Source organism: Branchiostoma belcheri, unplaced genomic scaffold, assembly GCF_001625305.1.
Source record: "Branchiostoma belcheri isolate BF01 breed outbred unplaced genomic scaffold, Haploidv18h27 scaffold19, whole genome shotgun sequence".
Classification (NCBI taxonomy): Eukaryota; Metazoa; Chordata; class Leptocardii; order Amphioxiformes; family Branchiostomatidae; genus Branchiostoma; species Branchiostoma belcheri.
In genome coordinates, this window is record NW_017803379.1 from 1,272,415 (window position 1) to 1,293,876 (window position 21,462).

At 38.1% G+C, this 21,462-nt stretch overlaps 2 protein-coding genes across 3 annotated transcripts in view; one reads left to right on the plus strand and one right to left on the minus strand.

Moving 5' to 3' along the window:
• LOC109467969 (F-box/LRR-repeat protein 21-like) overlaps positions 1-3,415 on the minus strand; it is a 19,105-nt gene extending 15,690 nt beyond the window's left edge. The window contains exon 1 of the mRNA XM_019766151.1: positions 3,221-3,415. The gene's annotated coding sequence lies outside the window, so the exon portion shown is untranslated. The remainder of the gene's footprint in view (positions 1-3,220) is intronic.
• A 209-nt stretch (positions 3,416-3,624) lies between these two features.
• Positions 3,625-21,462, plus strand: part of LOC109467986 (alpha-1,3-mannosyl-glycoprotein 4-beta-N-acetylglucosaminyltransferase B-like) — a 43,194-nt gene continuing 25,356 nt past the window's right edge. For both annotated transcript variants that reach the window (XM_019766169.1, XM_019766170.1), the window contains exons 1-3: positions 3,625-3,639; positions 3,802-3,936; positions 19,632-19,838. In XM_019766169.1, the coding sequence (XP_019621728.1) occupies positions 3,852-3,936; positions 19,632-19,838 (292 nt within the window). In that variant the 5' untranslated portion in view covers positions 3,625-3,639; positions 3,802-3,851. The remainder of the gene's footprint in view (positions 3,640-3,801; positions 3,937-19,631; positions 19,839-21,462) is intronic.

Sequence of the window (21,462 nt, forward strand, 5' to 3'; positions counted from 1 at the left end):
TATGTTACATGGAATTATATATACACACTTTTAATCAAACAACTTATTTTCATTTTTACTACAAATAGGATCGGTTATATAATTATGTAGTTAGGTACATGTAATTAGGAACTGCACCTGTACCACTTGACCAATGCACTGGCCAAGGCACACTCAAATTTTAATGACCATTCAAATGTAACTTGCAATATGTTTCATTCATCTATCCACCCATAAACAAATGTTGATAAAATGCTAATATGAGCCCTACTAAGTTAAATGCAAAATTGTCTAAACTAATCTTACTACTGTAACAAAACGATCTCATTAAAAAGTAGGTATGTTCAATTATATATCATCTTAAAGTAAATGGTCATATGGCCATGTTTGAAGTTACAATGACCATCCTGAAGCATGTCCTTGACCAGTTTTTACTTCTTGACCAGCGCCCAATTAGGTACAGTCTGTCAGTACAGCTATCACGAACAATGACATGAATAGATTATGCACACTCATGTGAGTAAAGAGGCAGCACTATATATATATACAAGGACATTGGAACACTGTGTTCCAATGTCCTTGATATATACAAGGACATGTAATTATAATCCCAGATTTTTCCCAGAATTGAATCATTCTTTCATGTCACCAAAGCTAGTACCAATTTGCATGAAAAGAGATGACATGAAAATCCATCTGTCCTTTTATGAGATACCCTGCATACACAGCAAAAATGGAAAAAGCATTGATCCCTTTGCCAGATAATTGTACATGTCCTTCATATTATGGAGGCCAACATTGATCCCAACTGCTATTTACGGATGTACATGCCTGTCTGGACCGGTGACACATGCATGTGCATGTAGTTTCAACATAGTAGGATTTATCTTTTATTACAGTAATATAAAGTTTTTACAAGTTTTGTATATATGGCGCAAAGTAAATGAATAAACAAAGTTTACCATTACCTGGTTGTGACTGATGCTACAATAAAGCAAAGAATAGACCCAATTTATTAACCTCATATGTCATAATGAATATTTTTCTCAAATACATCTTCATACAGCTCTCCCAAAAGAGTGGAGACTGGGATTCTATGGGGAGTGCCCCCTTCCCAATGATTAATTTCCAGGTACCCAGGGCAATAAACTCTCACCTGCAAAAATAGCTACCTGAAATAGTTCTTTTCTTAGGTTAAGCCTTGACCCTGGGTTGTTGCTATAGACATAACCTACATACTAGCTCAAAGATACACACGGATACCATGGATACAACAGAACTGCTGGCTTGTGACAAATCCTTTCAATGCCTTGTCTGCACGTGAAAAGCTCTTACTAGTGAAAACTAATAAGACCGGGTGAGACCTTAACATTTGAAAACAAGAAATCTGACAATGACATTTCAGACTCCGGGGAAGTATTTTAGGTTTTTGTGAATTTATTCAAACAAGCAGAAACTGTACAGGTTGCAGGGTCACTCATGTAATCCTTGGCTACCTGAATTCCCCCTTGATTTGCTTATATTGACCTCTAATTCCTGCTGGCTGACCCAGCCAGGCTCTGGACCCTTCAAGTTCACCCCATTTCCTATGTTTGCCTGTCAATCTTCCTCCAATCTACCCAATGCTGTTAACCCAAGCCAATGCTCTGTCCAGACAAACATACACACAAACCCACAGACAACCAACCCAGAACAAACAATACAATGTACTTCGTATAGAGGTTTTTAGGTTTTGTAGAGAGATTATTTTCCATCCCATAAGCTTGTTTGCTTATTTCCTCAAGCAGAATACATGTTATTTTCAAACTTTTTTTGCAACTAAAAGCATAACAAATTGAAAATCACTTAAGTTTTTACATGGAAATGTTTCATGCGCAGAAACCTTAAATGCCTAGATTTCATTTTCTCTGATCAAATTTCACAGTACAAACAGATATTTTTGAGTCTTGTAACTCTTGTTTAATCAAAGAACTTTGCATAAATACCCTAATTGGTCCTAATACTGTAATGCATTGCGTTACAACAGCAGAGGTCATATCGGACAAAAATAAGAGTTCATAATTGCTGTAAACAAATAGAAGGGGCAAAGAAAGTCTGTGCACGACAAAGCTACAAAAAGACTGAGATAAAGCTGGAATGTTAAGTTACACTCCAACTTGTACAGTTCTTCCACTCTTTAACCTTCTTGGTTCTGGTGAAGTGACACATTATAAGTTTAAAAGGGCATTGGCCTTCAAACGATAAGAGAGAAGGCATGAGCATTGTCAAGCACAGCATGTCACCTTAGTAGTCTCCTTGATGAGTGTGTTGGGTTCTTAATTCATCTGGGGTTTGAAGTCTGGAGCTCGTTCATACATGAGACTATGTAACAACTTACTAACAAGCATATACTCTAGCTTGTTGGTTTGTCCTCACGGTTCACTGTCATAACTGTAACACACTAAGCTCATGATGTCTTCACTTATATGGAACACATCATTTCTATGGGTGTATTGCTAAATTGTATGTTTCTTATAAATGCCAGAAACTAGTTTCTATATACACATCATACATGCATGTGATGCTCATGTGTTATTGCTGTTGACTGTTTAGTCCCACATATAAACAAATTATGATCAGCAATACATATATTTCAACATCGATACAAGATGCCCCACACTGTTTTGGACATTTCCAGTAGTGATAACTAAAGATGTGTATTGCGTACTTGTTGTTTTTAGACACAATAACAGTGTTTCACAGCCCATCTCTCCGCCCCGCCCTCCCCACTATGGTGTCATCTCCGCAGGTATTGAGCAATACCTCGCGCCAGACATCGATGCGATTTTCCGCAGTTTACACGTCGTCTGCACCGAAATCCGCCCTAAACCATCGACAGTTACGTACCTAAGAACTCATTGGAGATATTCTGACGAAGATTTTCGCTCTGTTTCCCATAATTTGGCGAGGATGGACGGCTAAAGCCGTGTGTACAGTTTGTAAACATACCGCCTCGAACTAAAAATGGTTGTCAGACAGGCTCTGTCCTACTTTTTGTTTTGTCCCTATACTTTATTTTCGTGACATTTACTGAGCCATGAATGGAAGTAAGAACAGACTCAACATACGATAAACGTTTTGTTGTTCCATGAACATTTCAGAGAAGATGTCAAACCGTCATAAATGATATCAGACTTCCTGAAATTATGAAACTCTGCGTAGTGAACCATAATGCCCGACATGACAACATGGGTCCACTTACCTGACAATCTGGTGATCACGGCCGGCCGTGCAGGATCCGTCCTGTATCCCGGGCGTCTTGTCACGTTTTTGTCCGTACTTCGCACGTAAAGGTTCCTTACCTGTCTTCTTAATTTGATGTCGACATACCAAGGTTAATTACCAACCAAAATTTTTCATGCAAACTGGGATGGCTCCAGAATGACCCCGAGTTGACCTGGTGACGATGACACAAATTTTCAATCTCCACAATTTCATAAAAATTCAGTATGCAGATATCAATTTTATCATTGCAAGACATTGGTTCTTTCTATTCTGATTTTTACTCCATAATATAGAAAAATATGGAAAAAGTCCAACCTGATGCAAGAATTCCCAGCATTCAACATTTGAAACATCTCCTACCGCAACAAAACGTATCAAATTCTTGGAGCATAGTTGGTATGTTTGTCAAATTGTGCCACTATTTACATGTAATTTCTACTTTCTGTAGCACATTATGCAAGTTCAAGTGATGATAAATTACTTTTAAATGCAACATACAGTTTTCATGTCAAGTAAGATTGAAAACTTGTAATTTATCTGAATTTCCTTCACATGTAGCTGCCGTGAACAGATGCAGTCGTTCGCGCGGATCTCGGTTTTCCCTTTCGATGGCCGTACGGCGGAATGGAGTTGTGCTGTTAACTGCCCTCATCTTCCTCCCGTTCTTCTGGTTCATGCTCTCATCTCGGCCAGGTAAGTGCACACATCCCCAACTTTACCCTGTCCAATTTTCAAGACCATCCGTTGACGAGTTATTGAGAAATCGCTTCCCAAGTAAACCGGAACAGTTAAACCCGGTCTCGCAGCCTCCCTTGTTGTGATACGGATGCGACCCGCAAGGTTTCCTTATTCAGCAAAGATCGACAAAAACCTGTCCACGTATACATATCATCTGTGAACCTTAATTTTATCTTCTATTTGCGCCTCTGTAGTTTTCCATCAATGCCGTTTTACCTCCACGAGGTTAAGGTTTGCTTAAGGTGTGTTTGTCCAGTGCTTATGTTTACCTGTGCAAGCTCACCTGTGTGAAGCTCTTCTCTCCTTCCAGGTGTTAGGACATTTCCTTAAAGGGTACTTTGTTTCATTTAAGACATTACACAATTTAAGTTCCAGACATATGAGACCAAGCATTAATTTTTTATTTAACAGGCTGTTTAGTTTGACTACAATTCACACAAAACAGATTATCAACAAGGAAGTAAAATGGAATGTTCATTAAAAATTGTGATCAAATCTAAGTTAAAAACCATGGAATTGAAACCAGAATTTATTAAGACATGCTGGAATATTAAACGGATGTCAGTCATTTTACAAATCTGAAAATAGAAACATAACCTGCATGAACAATATTCTGCTTCTGTTGTGTTAATTTTAGCAGGTGCCTTATTCCCACACAATCTTATACAGGCTCATCAAGTGATGATTAGATGTAGCTAAGTCTAATTTAGAACAATAGGGTATATGATACAGATTTGTAAGTACACAAAGCTTACACGTCTGTTCTCATTGTGTGCATGTTGAGTTATAATGTCAAACATTTCTTTGTATTTGTCTCCTAGAAATTTCTGATGTCTTGCCCCAATGATTATGTAATGTTACTGTCTAGCAATTTACAATCAAATCATCTGCTCACTTTTGTTAATTAGACATCATTTTACGATAAGGCAATTTGTGAAAATAAGTGTAAAAACCAGTCAATACAATTGACAAAATGTAGTCCCTTTATTCTGTATTGTGTTGACCAGTCGCTAATCATAGTGCACAGAGATAGAAACACTTTGTTCTGACAAGAACATACAAGCAAGCCAAGGACATCCCTTCTTTATGGGGCCTCCATACATGCAATCACCCTTCTTGCACAGGTATTTAGTTTTAAATACATGAACATATGGGATCAAAATTCTGTAACATACAGCTCTGAAGTGCAGCCTTTTCTACAATACTTTTAGGGAAGGAAATATTCCTATTAGTGGTCTTCTTGCTTACCGTAAGAATACAGAACAGAGTAATTATATTATCATAAAAAATATAACTGTATTTTCATGTTTGCAAATAAGACGTATATGTATGATAGTTGTGGGTTCATAAATAGCTCCTGTACTCAAAACAGACTTTACGGTTACAGAACAGACATTGCCTAGCTTGTATTATGCTCTGAGAGTCTGAGTGTAAATTTGTAATAGGTGACTTTTATGGGTTCTGGGATACTGTGTATTCAAGTGAAATCTTTATCATTTCATTGTTTTGGAGCCAGGATACAAGTGCTTTCAATGGAAATGAAGTTATTACTTTATAAATGCAGCTGCTGTTTCTTCCCAAATAACCTGGAATGCAAGGCTATGTACATTTCTTGTGTTTATATTGTATTTCATACAATATAAACATTGTGTTTATATTTCCTGTTATGTTATTTGCATTTTAGGAGCAACGTCCTTGCTTGGAATATTAGATAGACGTTGGCCATGATAAAATTGTTTATACATATGTACTGGGTTCAAATTGTGTGGCTTGGTTTTAATAACTGTTGTCCATATGTAGCTAGATTGACATTTGATTGTTTTATCATATCATATTATGTAATTCTGTATTTTTGCTGTGTGATGTCTACTGGCCCGAGACTTCATGTATCATTGTCCCCAATATGTATTTGTGTAAAAATTCTACTTTTTTTTTTTTTTTTTTTTTTAAATTTTACAGTTTTCAATAGTACATGTACCAAATTTCTAAAGATTGACAATAATTTATACAATGTTAATTTCAAAAGTCATTTCAGTTTCAAAAGTGATATTTTTGTTAAGTTTCAAACATTACAGTTAGGGGTGCTAGCTCATTCAATTTTCCATGTTACCTGTTTTTTTGTGATAAAATCTCCACCAGGAACCAAAGCTGTCACTGTAAACACTTTGATGAATACACGGAGACCACTTTCTGAACGGTTCTTAGTTACCCAACAAGCCCAGAAATCTGAAGGACTCCTTTCTGCATTGATACAGGTTATTTATAGCACAGCCTACAGACAAAAGATAAATTTTATTTTTTCATGCATGGTTATCTAATCAATATTATTTTCAACTGGAACTATTTACAAATCATGCTGAATCTTAAGTTTTGCTCCATGTAATCTATAGTATAGCTAGATAGGATCTCTATGAGTATGATTGACTTTGTTGCAGGCGAGTATGTGATTAAATATACATGATTTATTCTCCAATTATACATGGTGCTTTTGATTAACAAATCTTGCAAACAGTCTTCAAGAAAAGTGGATCTGTGTGGAAACAATTCCCTGCCTTATTTGTAACCATCAGAAATTCACCAATGCTAGATAAACATCATATAGTATCAGTCACTTGCAAATTTGTATGGTTGAATTACATGTAGATACATTGTACTACTTGCGATGGACAAAATGTCAGGTGGTTCCTTTGTAAAAACTAAAAACATATGTAATCAACAGTCCAACATGTATGTGTTTAGACCTTCAAGGTAATTTGATTACTTGTTCAAAAGGTTTAAGTCTATATGGCTTTTGCCATGTACAAGTCTGTAGATTACAGTCAAGCTTTAAGAGTCCACCAACGTTAACCAGAGCCCAGAAGCTACAAAACTTATTAAGCGCAGTAAGAAAGACTTTTCCTTTGTCCTCTTAAAATCATTAAGCCTTGAATGTGCACTTGGGCCAGAACATTACCTAAGGCAGACACATACATTGATAACAGCTTTAAAAAGGTCCTCAACACCAGAAGCATTTGTTATTTTCTATATAGGAGACCACATTTATGATATTGTTACAGTTTTGTTTTAACTGCTACCTAGTCCAAACTCAATGTCAAGTTTCAAAATATACCCTGATAATTTTAAATTCAGAAAAATGTCTGATAAAACAGAACACTTGCTTCTGGAGTTGAGTTCCTCTGAAAGAACCAGTGTGATGTACTTTATACCATCAGATATGTATGTCCAGAAAGCCTGTTAAACAACTCAGGTATTAAATTTTCATGGCCTTATCAGCTATAGTGTCTGTAACAAAGCATTACATTTGGCTAAGTGTGTATGGAACACAACCGTTGAAAGTGTGGTGGCTTAGGGGTTCATTTATTTTTCATGATACTTGATAGTAAGATAGTGGATAAAAGGAGCAACAATTGTGCATTTTTTCACTGTATTTTATCATTTTGATAGTTTTTAGGGGGCAAAAGTATAATCAAAACTATTAAATAAGTATTATTTGAAGTTGAACAGCCCTTAAAGTTAAACTACCAGACCTCTCTGCATTCAGTTGTATTGGTTGAACTTGTAGCTATTGTTACAGTGCAAATGTGGCTTTTCATAATATGTTTTTACATCTGATGTTTTGAAATCTGGACTGTTCCATTCATTTACAATCTAGGGTGATCCATAAAATTGTGTTATTCTTACTCTTAGTTAGTACTGCCTGTTTACCCGAGTCCCAGTATAATCTGGGGTTAAGTGAGACCACAGGTGACTAAACACGACCACCACTCAGAGATCCCATGTGATGATATCAAATGTAAACTTGGGAGTTTGTATTGTTGATGACAAATAGGGATGGGGCCAGCTGGTTTTCTTTGTACTTGATTCTTGCATTGTACTATTTTTGATCTACCCTTGAAATACTTTTTTTGTTTCATATCATGGTTTTTCAACAATGAGTGCTCATGTCCAAGATGAAAAAGATCAAATCTTTATCAAGTCATGACAGAAGTTTAGCATGGGTTTGCTGAGGTGAATGTAAAATAAGATCCAAGTCAGTTAGCACAAATATAAGAAATTTTAATTTTATCAATAGTTCAGAGGTTGTTTTTTTTTGTCACCAATATATCTCCACAGTGATTATTATGCAAGTAGACATTCATATGACCCAAGTACAAATGCACTTACAAGTACCTCTAAGTCTAAAGTCTTGAGAAATGACCCAGATTCTAGGTCTGCAGAGACAGTCTATGGATTAGAGCACTAAAGCATGACGGATGCATGCCTGGAGGAGACAACTGCATTAGAAGACGTACGTCACATCTATTTCCAACGTTTTTACGTACTTTCTGATAGAAGCAAATGCGCCCATACTGATTATCAACCCTGTGCAGGTGTTACATTTAAAGACGCCACATTTCTGCAATGCGATTTGGAACCTAAAATTGGCCGGTGGACAGTTCCAAGCCCGGTCGTATCTCCTACTACTTGGGAACTAATCGTCCAGTGACCGTTATCACTCCTATACAGGTGTCGGGTTATTAGATGTCTCCCACAGTTTTAGTGCATTTGGAAAGCAGAATTGTGGGACTGTCTCTAGCCCCAAGCTATTATGGTAGTTACCACGGGTTCAACAATATAATGTAAAACATCACCAAAAACGTTCAAAGCTCGTAAGGTATTGTCTACCTATTATTGCAAGCTGTGGTGGCCCCCAAAAATCTTATATAACCAGCCAGGAATTCAAGTGTCATTGTGTAGAAAATTGCCCCATTTCTCCCCAGGTAGAAGTGATATGTCAGTTGTGGCTGGGACCGGTTATCAAGCTGATGCAGGTCATGTCACATTATCCGAAATGTAAGGCTTTTAAATTGATGGATGGCTGTTTGGTAGACCCCATTGGGTGACCATTCAATAAACATTTGATCGGGGTTCTGCTCATGTGTATATAGATTTATAGATGATGAATAAAGCTGTTATTGTGGAGGCTGTTTCCCACGTCATATCTGTTGTGGGAAGGGAGGCACACACAATTTTGCTGTTTTGCTACATGCACAAATATGACCCAAAGATTGAAACACCATCACCCCTGACTATCGCATATATCAGAGGATGAATTGCAGGTTTGGAAAAATATTGAAAAAAAACTCATTCTCATCAATATCTGATTTTTGATTTTGTCCTAAAGTCCTAAAGAAGCATATGTAAGGGGGTGAAGTCTGCCATCTCAGATTGTCTTCTTCCTCCTTTTAAGTACTGGTACATGTATTCAATTTTTTTCAAATTGTCAATATGTCACTTTTTAAAGGCAGCAAAAAGCAGAGTGGTACTTGTAGTAAAAAGTGCAGAAATAGTTTGTCACCAGAGATGTAGTCAGATCATGTAGTTTTCCACTTACAAGATTTCCGTTTGTTAATGGTAATGACATTGCTGGAACCCATCGCCTGATGGAAGTGACCCATAATTCCAGTGGAATAATCCGTGGGTAAGAAGAATTACTGTCGTGACTTAGATGTATAATGTAGAAACCCAAGACTTCTGCATAATGCATTATTCTAATCTCTTATCTCGAGGATTGGATAACGGGGTTCCAAAATTAATACTTTAGGTTATTTAATTTTCTGTGATATAGATGTAGTTTAGAATATATTGATATTTGCTAGAAATTTTTGTCGGGATGTAGATGGGTAATTCAAGCACTAGGTACGATTTGGGCCTGGTTTTCTTTGATTTTGAAAACGTATTTCACTTTTACTCTATGTTACTGTGAAAATTGGTCAGGAAAGATAATACCCCTCTAACTAGAGCAATGGGTGACTGCTATGATATCATAACCAGAAGTGCCAACATGTGAGTTTCTCTTGTTTCTTTAACAATTAAAACTCTGAACAGTAGCGTGACTGACACAAAGATGATGAAAGGAAGAAAGAAATGAAAGTTGAATTTCACAAGTATCACAGAAACATAGATCGGATGTCCGCTCTAGACTTGATTCAATCTGCTGGATATGTCCTGGACATGTCTGCTTCCTGAGCACGACTAGAAAGATCATTTGTCACCCTGAGCACACACATTTGCCACTGCAGGAAGACCCACTGGAGGTCACTAGAGGTCATATGTGATCTACATGTTTGTAGGCAACAACGAACCGAAATCAGTTTGATTTGCTGAATGTTAAAACATAAACTGAGAGAAATTGTGCACCGGGGTACTTTTAGTTAGTTTATCACACATAGTTTCAAGGAGTGGATATCTGATGCAAGTTTTGCTCCCAGCCCTCAGTTTTCTTTTTGACAATTGCTAATTTTTTTCTTAACAATTTCTACTTGCTGTGGTAGCCTTATGGCACTGAAATTATATTAGGCAGCAGGAAGAACATTAAAAACCATTTGGCAATTAACAATATAAAATTTTTGTGGCCTTTCTATCAGCCACAGTTAGAACCTCAGCTCCAAACCAAAGTTGTTGATATTCTGCATGAGTACAAAGTTGTTCCTGATTGGGTAATAACTATAGGGGAGGACGAAATGATTTTCCCCACTGCAGCACAAATCACACCAGGCACCCAAGCCTGGGCTGATCTATGGACAGAACATGCATTCTGCGTGGGAACATGTCAGCTCTGATTTATAGGAATACTTCTACAGCATACATATGTAGCTGCACTTGTAGTACCTGTGCATATTATACCAGTGTATATATAGCTTCCAGTCATGAAGATTGGAAATTACAAACAAAACCTTTTCTGTTGAAGGAGCAAGATGTAGAGAATCTAAAGGGATCTTCCCTGAAAAAAATTTTAGCCCCCTGAAACATAATTTCCTGCGTAATTTCATTATCAATTGTGCCAGAATGAAATGATTCAACTCAAAGTCCATCTTCATATGGTAGGAAAGGAAGGAACTGTGTATGTGTAATTTTCCTGTTTATATCGATGATTCCTTTACTCCCTCAAATTTTTAAGGGTCTTTGTGTTTGTCACATTTTTCCCATTTTGGAGCCATCCTCTATTAGAACTGTACGAGTACACATGTTGTTGCAAGTTGACAGTCAAGACCGAATTCTCAGATCTCACATCTGTGGAAAAGGAAATAAAGTTCAGAAGAGTTGACCCTGTCGTGCCACACATTCCTTGTGTGTTGGGAGTCGGAAGCCTTGTGGCAACATTGTCTCAACTCTCCCATCCATCCATCGCATGTCAGTGGACAGTCCATCAGGATGTAGATGGGGGGGGCAAAGGGAAAGAAAATATTGACGGTTTGTAAATGTTTCTAGAAATGCACACATTCATCTAAAAAGAAACTTCAACATGCTCTACTTCCCAAAGACACGAAATTGTCTGATTGACACAATGGTGATGAAATAGAATTACCAGTATATATCAGAAAGATGTATACTAGTAGTAATTTTGTAGAGGATAAGAATCTCTATGTAGAAAACATGTCATGTAATGAACAAAATGGCCAATGGGTCATATATTAGTCTGCAAAAATGTATTGAATTCAAAGGAACTACATTTTGCATAATGATATGCAAGCAAGAATCTGAAAAGAGAGCTTACAGTATCAGACATACTTAATCCAGACCTGATAGTAAATGTGATTGGAAACTGACATTACAAAGAACAAAGGGTGATGAAATCACTGCATGCAACATGCATATATATGTCAGATCTAGCTGAAGTCACACCCATTTATTTCCTTTGTGCTTAGACTTGGCATCAAGATAAAATAGGATTCAAAGGCTGAGAAGGAAGCTTCAATAATATTTGACTCTTAAACCTGTGTGTAACTGTGTACCAAGGTAAATTCTTTTTCCTCAGATTCTGTTACCATCATTGTTTTTTTCCAATCCAATCTCAACAAATTTGATTGGTATGACCTAAACCCATGTGCAGAGATTACTTCATGCGTCACAATACACAACTAAATTTCCTACATTGATGTGCCTACTTCATGCTGGAAGACCATTTCTCAGGCCATGACTACAAGGTGCACTCACTGCTCGGTCATAAACTACCACCAGTACTTCCTCCAGTGATAAGGAGGGTTGACCCAATTTCCTTGGAACGTGAGCGTTCCAATCAGCCATTCATCTGAGGAGTTACAGTTGCAAATGGATTTCTTGGGTCCTTTATCTGTAGTCCAATATCTATCACTAGTGACATCTCAGTTTCCTCTCTCCATCTCGGTTACAAAAACCTTGTTGCACTAATGCCAGTCCAGGGCCACCTTAAGTCAAATACATGTACATGTACTTAATGTATAAATGTGGAAGACATGTAAGTGTGTTTGATGCAAGACTGTAATATATTTTCTATATCCAGTTTTGACTATCGTTACTAAAGTACATGTACATGTATGTTGTTGAGGTAGATGGGGATTTTTATTAAGTTCTCAAATTTAATGGCTATATTATATATAGAAGCCACACAGTAATCATACGTTGGCCTTAATTTGGTCCATTTGTCCTTGTCTTTGGTCCCATTTTTATTGGAAAGGGCACCTGCATTTAGTAATAATGAATACCTGGTAGTTTGTAGAGGGATGCCAGTCATATCCAATACCAGGTTGGATCCAATATCTAGTTTACAAAGATAAGATTGCGTGGCGATCTACATTGTACACGTGTCAGCCAATAGAAAAGGCATTCCTGTTACCTACATAATCACATAACCCAAAAAAACATTGCAAAGACCAACCCTAACATTATCCTTCAATCCCTTGACCTTGCCCTCCTTACATTGCTCAAGCTGAAGGTCGCAATGCTCTATTTACCAGCAAGAAAATAATACTCGTAAGGGTTAATGGCTTTCTTGGGTCATCCTATTCTTTTTCATACACGACCAATACATGCTCACATTGACTCTTCTCCATAGAGCTGGAGCGCCCCTCCCCATCTGTGTGGTTACTGATTCTAGTCAGGGCTACAGCTATGCAGAGATAACAGCAGACAGAATCTGCAGCTGAGACTTTGAAAAATGATGGCCAGGTTTTGGAGGGGGTTTCAGTGGGAGAGAGGAGAGCTATGTACAGTTTGTGAAGATGAATGGAAATGGAAACACAGTAAACAGTTGACTGAAGCTTGATATAAAATTTGCTACATAACTGCTGAAGGTATCTGAGGAAGAATACTATTATAACTTAAGGTTCTACTCATCGACATGTGATGTGTTGCTGTCTCTGACTTTGAGCGATCTTTCTTTTGTATGATTCACAGCGAAATTTTGTTATGGTGTCACACCTAAGGATGAGAAACAGATGATATATACTCAATACAGTTGTTTGATCTAAAATCTACTCTAGATCTGCCTTTTGGTGGAACCTGTGACACAAGTGTGAATGCCATAGACCTTAGGTCCTCTATCTGGTGCCTAGAGGCACATCATCCACATTTCCGTCCACTCCTGTCTGTAATACAATCAGTGTCTGCACAGAAGTCATGCCTCCAGCTGGGCAGAGTTAGCCTGATCTCCTAGACAAAGCAGTGGTAACCTGCTGAGTTAAGTTACATGTACCAGGGGAGATCCCATTAGTGGACATCCTATTAGCAACTGATCCCCTCCCCATGCCCCATGTTGGGTGTGTTTGTGTTTGGTCAGACTGGGAACATGTGTGGACAGGAGCCTCAACAGATATAAATCAAGTCACAACCATGGATAGAACAGGCAGGACTTATATAGGTGTGACAGGTTATGATGTAACCATCCAAGCTGACCTGTTATGTATTACCAAAGGGCTGCAGATCTATTCAGATTGTTATATACAATGTATCATCATCACCATTACGTAAATGTGGCGTACAATGTATGCCACGAGTCCAAATACGTGTATGTGTCATCTACCTTTTATCCCAAAAGCCCTGGGCATTGTGTAAATCTCATTATAGGTATTCACTGGACTTTCCTTTCTTTGTTCCTTGATATACCTGGCGTATTAGAAAACTGCAAGGACCATTTGATTTGAATGTTCAGAGAGGGTAGATACATATGCTACCTATATTGTAATTTAAATGTAAACTTGTAATGCCATGCCAATCATGTACAAAATACTTAAAATGTGAAAAACAAAATTTACTCAAAAATTTAGTTAAATCATGTTTTATTATCTTTCTTCCTACGGTATTTTCTTATGTTCTTTTTGTTACGTTCCTCATCATGTCAAGTTTGATGATATCAAACACCCACGTCTGTTACTGACGTTGTTTGCAGCTGAATAGAACAGATGGAACGTGGGCACGGTAATTGTTGCATTGTGTTTAATATGAAGATGACTAGTGCATAGCATGTTTTTTCAGTCAATAGAATCTAGAAATTTTTGTCAAATAACCTCATACCTTATGATGTTATTGTACAAGTAATGGTTGTGTTAACTATCATGTTGTTTCAAAGTTTACTAGTACCGGTATTTCATTCCAAACAAATTGGTACAATGTACTAAAAGTAGCATAAGTCTTTTCAATAGGCTCTTCTTGTTCTTAAGACACAAAAGTCTATGTAAAATATTCATTAAAAATATCTTCTTTTTTTTTGTCAAAAAGTAACACTAATGCTAAAGCCAGTCAGCGCATTTATTGACCCAACATAACTAAGCTAAGCAGAGATGGCATTGGAACAGTAACGACATGTTGTTCATTGCAAGGTTAAACGTACTTGACATAACAAACAAGAGCCCCAGGTAATTGGTTAATGAGTGCAGAGTGCCTGCTAACATGCGATAACATGTTTTCCCTGTCTCCCAAGCTCCCACGTCACACCGCCTCACACAACTATGGTCAACAGTACAGGATCTTTAGTACAGGGTAAAGAGTTTTGGATCAATTTCTGCTCAACCGAAATAATGCCACTTTGCACTGGAGAGTCTGTGAGGTAGATTTAAAGTGTCATTTAATGTGTAAACATCAGAAACTGTTTATTAGCAACCATTATACTTACATTTAATTTTTAACTTTTTTTAACGCTAGCGTTAATATAGAATCTGAGTTTGAGGGTAAAAAAACAGTAGCGTTGAAATGTTATCAATGTTTTAGTATAGTTGCATCACATGTAGTTGAGACTTGAAAGTATCAAAGAAAACCATGAAACAATAAAAAAATAAAGATTTTCTAGGTGCATGTAATTGGAAGTCAACAGAAAATATTAATCATTTAAAATCCATAATTTAGTTAAATTTAGAACATTGTGAGCCTGTATAAAACAGATACATTTTAACTTACTCACTCACTGTCCGGTTTATCGTCTGTTGTTGCCCGTCTTCCAAGGGTTAGTAACACTTAAGTAACACAAATTTACTTCCTGACTACACTAGACAAATCTTCCATAGTAAAAGTTTTCTGTTTCTACACAATTAATTCTTAATAGCACCAAGCAGTCGCTAAATAGTCACTGTAAAGATTGCATTTCTGTATTGTGGTTTTAAACAATATGTGTTTATGATGTATATAGCATGCGTGCCTACACATAGCCATCAGCCACATGGCAAATTTACTGCGTTATGTTGTGTCACGTACAATCAGTATTCCACTGCGACACTTTACAGAGTGCACCTCTAATGCTCCCAGTGACCTCATGGGAAAAAAGCACGACAGACCATCAAAGGATTGAACTTGCAGGAATTTCTATCGATTTTGTAATCTTATTACTGTGTTAACAAATGACAGGGTCTGATTGTGGGTCTTTGTAAGGCCGTGAAAAATGTTGGAATTATTCAATTAAGTCAGAATTCGTTTTACACATTTTTTCAGAGAAATAGACACTGACTTCATGACACCATGTACTTTATCTTGTAAGTCATATAATTAGATTTCAAGTGTTATTTTTTGGTTTTGTAATGGGAGAATAGAAGATTTTCACCAAAAAGAAATTTCGAAAAAGTTGAATCTAAAGGACAAGCTTGTTTATGCCTTTCTGATGTTATTGACGAGCTGGCTTTCAAATTTTAAGCACGTTTAAGGCTGAACACTACTTGATAGTGGGTTGAACTACAAGCGGTGATATAACACCCACACAATTACGTCACTTCGAAGGGAATAACAGCCACAGCTGCATCTGAGAGCTAGTTAAAAATTGTATGTGGGTGGCTTAAGCAGTGAGCATGATTAGAATTTTTTTATAAGCTGATATGTAAGTCAGAACCATATGGTTTCATAAAAGTATATGCAATTTCTTTAGTTAAACACTTCAGTTATTCTCAACCAACCAGCTATAATAGAATTCCCTCTCAGTATGTCATATGGAAGATGAAATAGCACATGAGGTTGTTTGGTGGTACCCGTGGAGCATAGAGCTGTGTGTTACAAGTGCTGGTATGGATGCACTGAGATGCACAGATAACAGGTGCACAGGATACTGTGTGAAATTGGAATTTCTACCTCATTGCTTGGGGGGAAAGATAACAGTTCCCAGAAGAAGACAGAGTCAATGGTGCTCAGATGATGTACCGAGATTGGGATGTGTTTTTGTCATGTTTTGCAGTCAAAAATGTTAAGTAAGGGCACATTATGTTTTATTAGACGATGAAAATATATGGTACATGTCCCAGAGCAGTATGATATTCATCAGTTGTCTTTGACGATGAACTAAATTTCATCTTCATGAGTGGGGGGGGGGGAATAGAGTATAATTGAAATGTAATTCAATTCAACAACTAGAAATTGGAAATCATAGTGTTTTAATTGATAGACATTGCCATGTACAATGTGCCTGCCTTAATGTTATATTCCAACAGCCAAGCAACATTCGTATCCAGTTATCACTGCCAAAACGTAGTCTTGAAAAAACTTAACCTTCATCATGCAAGCAGATATATTAATTAGGAGGGGAGGAGACCCTGAAATTTCTGTTGCAGTTACTAGAATGTGGTCCAAGATGGGGATGGCATTTTCAAGAATCTGTCCTTTGTACATTAATCATAACCACTGCACACATTATTTTAGACTCTAGTGATGATATATGGACAGTGTACGTATGTGTGGTAACCGTGTCCAATTGAGAATTAGAAAACGTTGAATGATCATATGATGACACATGGACTGAAGGTAAGGTCAATTCAGGTGAAGGCAGTTCAGCACCATGGCGGACATTTTCTTTTTTCTTCCGTACAATACCTTTTTACCATAACGAAACCTTCAAGAAAGTGTATGTATGACACAAAGTTGTAGATAATTGTCAAATGTATAAGCTGTTAGGCTATTTTTCACATGACTGAAATTTGTTAACCCAGGAACTTATTAGCATTTTAAGCTGTTACAATCTTGACTTTTTGTCTATTGATTATACAATTGTACATATGATTGTATATCGCCCCTATGATTAGCAAATACCCGTATCTTTTATCATTTGCAAGGTACCAGGGCTCAGAATATAATGATGTCAGTCAATGGTATGTCGCACCTCATTCAAAATTTTACCTTTCCAAAGATGCGATGCCCTTAGGTATTTTGAGCGAGTATGAATTATATTGTGAATGGCGGGTGTTAGAAACAGTTTGACCTCTAACTCTTGTAGGTTTTCCATGAGTGACAGCTTGCTTAAGGTCCTCTCCCAAATCGCCGACCAAAGCAATCATTACCCACGAGGTCAGATCCATCAAACTAACCATCGCTACATGTTCCGGAGACTACACGTTGGTACATCACGTTTCTAACAAATCTTCCCGTCCCGGAGGGTTAATCGACTGAGAGGCGCCAGCGGGCCTAGGCCTTTCCACAGAGGTTAAAGTGCGAAGAATCCAGAGGCAATCACATCTATCTGATGAGGAGAGAGCACGCCCCACTTGGTCATGCACCAAGCAGAGCTGTTCATCACCTCATGGGGAACAAGTTCATTTGTTTTCGACATCTTCTCTCCTCAGGATTTACACAGGAGAGGAGGAGTTTTGCTTTGCATAGAAATCAGGGGTAAGAACTATTGATCGATGGTTATCAGGACTGCCCTGTGCATCCAGAAATGGGAGCGTCGCTGTCTAATTACTGTCCGGTCACATTAAACTTTAAAAGTGAACAGAAGTACAACAGACAGCCCAGTGCAGTACCCAGCATTGCCCAGGCATACTCACACACTGCTAGTAACTTGCACGAGATTAGGACGGGGCTTTTCTGGTCCAGCACTAATCAGTTTGACTTGATCTGGGACTGTACATCTCCTTTAATGGGCACTTGGCTCAGTCTTACTTACAGGGACGCTGGCAGCTGCCTGTAATTAAAACATACATGTAGTCAGCTTCTACTAAGTGAGAACACTGTCTTACAGGGGAGATATGCTGTTATTCACTAATGAAGTCAGCTAGCGTTGTTTTGCTTCTTATGTTTCTATATGACTGTTTCTAGTAAACTGTTGGTAGGTTTCAAATAACATGTCCGTGTTTTAAGTACTATGATAGGCCCAGCTCTTAAATTTTCAACAAATCATATTATAGCGCACATTCTGTAAATCTTGCTCAGAATATCATTTTATGATTTATCATGTCCGTGTTTGAAATTTATACCAAAATCATACATGCACACAAGCTGGTATTGAACTAAACGATTGGACGAAGGAAATGAACCATTCCTACCCAATACTAATGGGTGTTCTAACCGTTAATGGGCTTTCTAACTCCTCCCAAGAAACCAATATAACTTGGTGCCAATTACAGTACCTTTAACCAGGGCCAAAGCTTAGTATCAAATTAATTGGTTTTGCCTTTGAGTGTGACAAATGACCAGTTCCTACAGATCTAGAAGAAGCATTTGTTTTTCAAAAGTGGAAGAAAATGTTCAACATTTTAAGCTTTGATGATTTTAAGCTCCAGGACCTGAAGTAGTATCTTTAACAACTGCTAACTACTAGACCTAGACCATGCTAACGCCAAATCTGTATTCTGGGCAGCAAAGACAGGGTTCTATTTTAACCATTAAGTCAATTAATCCCTAACACATTAGGGAGCAGAGAAACCGTTCAATATGTGCTCCCTCCAACAATGTTAAACCTTAAATCCCTCCCAGCTGTTTCACATGGCCTGAAGGGAAATCTAACTTTGAACCAATCCAGCTGTGTTGTCACGACTTTTGCTTCTTAAGTCCAAGGTTACATGTAGTCGTGCTGTGAAGATTAATGTGGGCTTTCACTGGTATAAGTTAGTGCCGATGATTGCAGTGTACTCACCTTACATGTACAGTGTTCTGTGTCGTGAAGTTTTGTTTTCATGGCTTGGAAATGGGTTAGTTACACTACATTTATCCGGCCTGTTTTCTTTGAATACATGCTGAAAACAGTTGCTTGTTTTGTTCGAATATAAGCTGAGAATGTGCCTAAGTTTGAATATGACTGTATATTATTGTAACTACAGCCAAGAAATAGCTGATACCAAAGGCCTTGACCCAATCTAACAAGGTTAAGTTTATATACACATTTGCCAACAAACAACTGCTGAGTGAGTTATTTACTGTAGCGAACCCAAAGTCAAATCCTTTTTTTCTTTTGGCAAGAGAGTCCAAGTCAATGATTAATGTCAATGTCATTGAACCCCTAGCCTTATTTTTTTCAGTCTGCAAAATTGTAGGTCACTATATTTTTCTTCGGCAACATTGAAAGTGTCTCTGCATACTGCCTGGGTATTTCTAACACTGTCGTGTCATATCACAGTCACAAACAAGTGAATGAACTCTATAGCTAAGTCCTTGTCTGCTTGCCACAGCTCCTGAAGATGCCGACCTGGAACAGCGGTTGACAGAGCTTCGGGAGCGGCTGAGGTTTGCAGAGCTGCAGAACCAGGCACGCTCCAAGGAGCTGCAGGCGCTGCGGGAGGAGATCAAGGCTGCGTTAACCGAGCAGCAGCAGAACAGCCACCGACCAGAGGGCAACAACAATGCCGGCGCCGGGAAAACGGGGAAACAACTGTCAGGTAACTACAGTTCAACCCTGCAGGTGCTGATGGCAACTGACTTTTACAATTGGCCAATCCTAGCTTTCCAGCAAAATTAGTTCATCCAACAAGAGAGTGACTTAACAATCAAATTTTTACATTTCTATGCTTTCATTGAAAAGAAACAAATCATTTTTACTCCGTGAAGGAGGTCAGGACCTCCGGACGGAGTGTTGTAATCGGCTGATTTTTCATGTTCGCAGTCAAAACACTGGGTTCTCTTTGTGTAATCAGCACGCAATTTTATACGCCGTCTGCGGGCATGCCCGTGTTGATGCACGAATGTGTATTTTTGCCGTTGCTGCTTTCGCGGTCAATGTAATATCGCAGACGCACCCCTACAATTACGAGGCGAATTGGAATGGTCCAGAAAAACGCGTTGTTTGGAATAGCAGTGGGGTTCAAAAAAGTTCATGCAGATACGGGGTGGTTTTTATAAGTGGTTCCAGATGTTTTTGCCCATGGTTAAGAGATGCCAAGTTTTTTGGAAGATGTTCGCAGCCAAAACGCATTCTTCCGTACGTCGCATTTCTGTGTAATTTCGCATGTGGTGTTGCATTATGTCCGGGATGATGCACGTCTTTTTATTTTTACCGTAGCTGTTTTGATATTGGAGTAAATGCTTATTTTCGAAACATCCCCATTTCTTTGAAATGGTTTCGTCCGTTTATGCAACTGTTACTGCGCTAATGACGACCAGTCGCGCTGTCCTGATACACCGCGAATGTGCGAGTGTTCCCTGTAGACAGTCCCGGGAGTCATTTTTTTCGCACATTCCAGGAGCCAAACCAAAATACGTTCATGAACCGAGTCCAAAAAACCGAAACGTGAAAATCGGATGATCGGACCTGATGTACATTTCTCTTTCTATAGATTGTACACACAATACACACATCTTTAGATAATCTGGCCATGGCAGGTTAAAAAAAAGTAACCCTGAATCATACTAGATTAGCGTAAATGCATGTTAATGCGTTCAAAACAAGAAAAAATTGTTTCCGGGTATTAATCTCTTGAATCACGGCGCTGAATATTGACGCAAAAATATTTCGGGCATCGCGCGCCCTTCCCGCGTCACGTGTAGGCATCTCGCATCTCTGATTGGTTGTTGCGTCTTAAGATGACTGAGCCGACGCGCGTTTAAACAATTTTTCTTTGTTCGATTTATCACACTTCACAGAGAATTGTCGCCAATGGCTACTTCTTTTTGTTGCATTATATAATACTTCACGGAGAATTGCCGCCTATGGCTTCTTGTTTTGTTTTGTATTTCGATGTGATATGCACATTTTTGAGGTGCACGTGGGTGGTACTATGGGATAGGTCTACATGTATTTTGTACCTGCCAGATTCCCACTCAATCACTGACTCACTCACCCATCCTCATTTGCTCCAGAGAGCAACTTGTCGCCAAGTTGTCTTCCAGGTTTCATAAAAACTTTCAAACCTCTGTATACAGCTGGGTAAATTCCATTATACAGCTGATAAATGGTCCACGGTGAAAAGTTGCCTGAAGGGACAATAAAATCATTATTGCTTTCCTGCTTTCTTTCACCTTTTTATAAAATCCCAGTTTATCATTCTGTTTGCCTTGACAATTAAA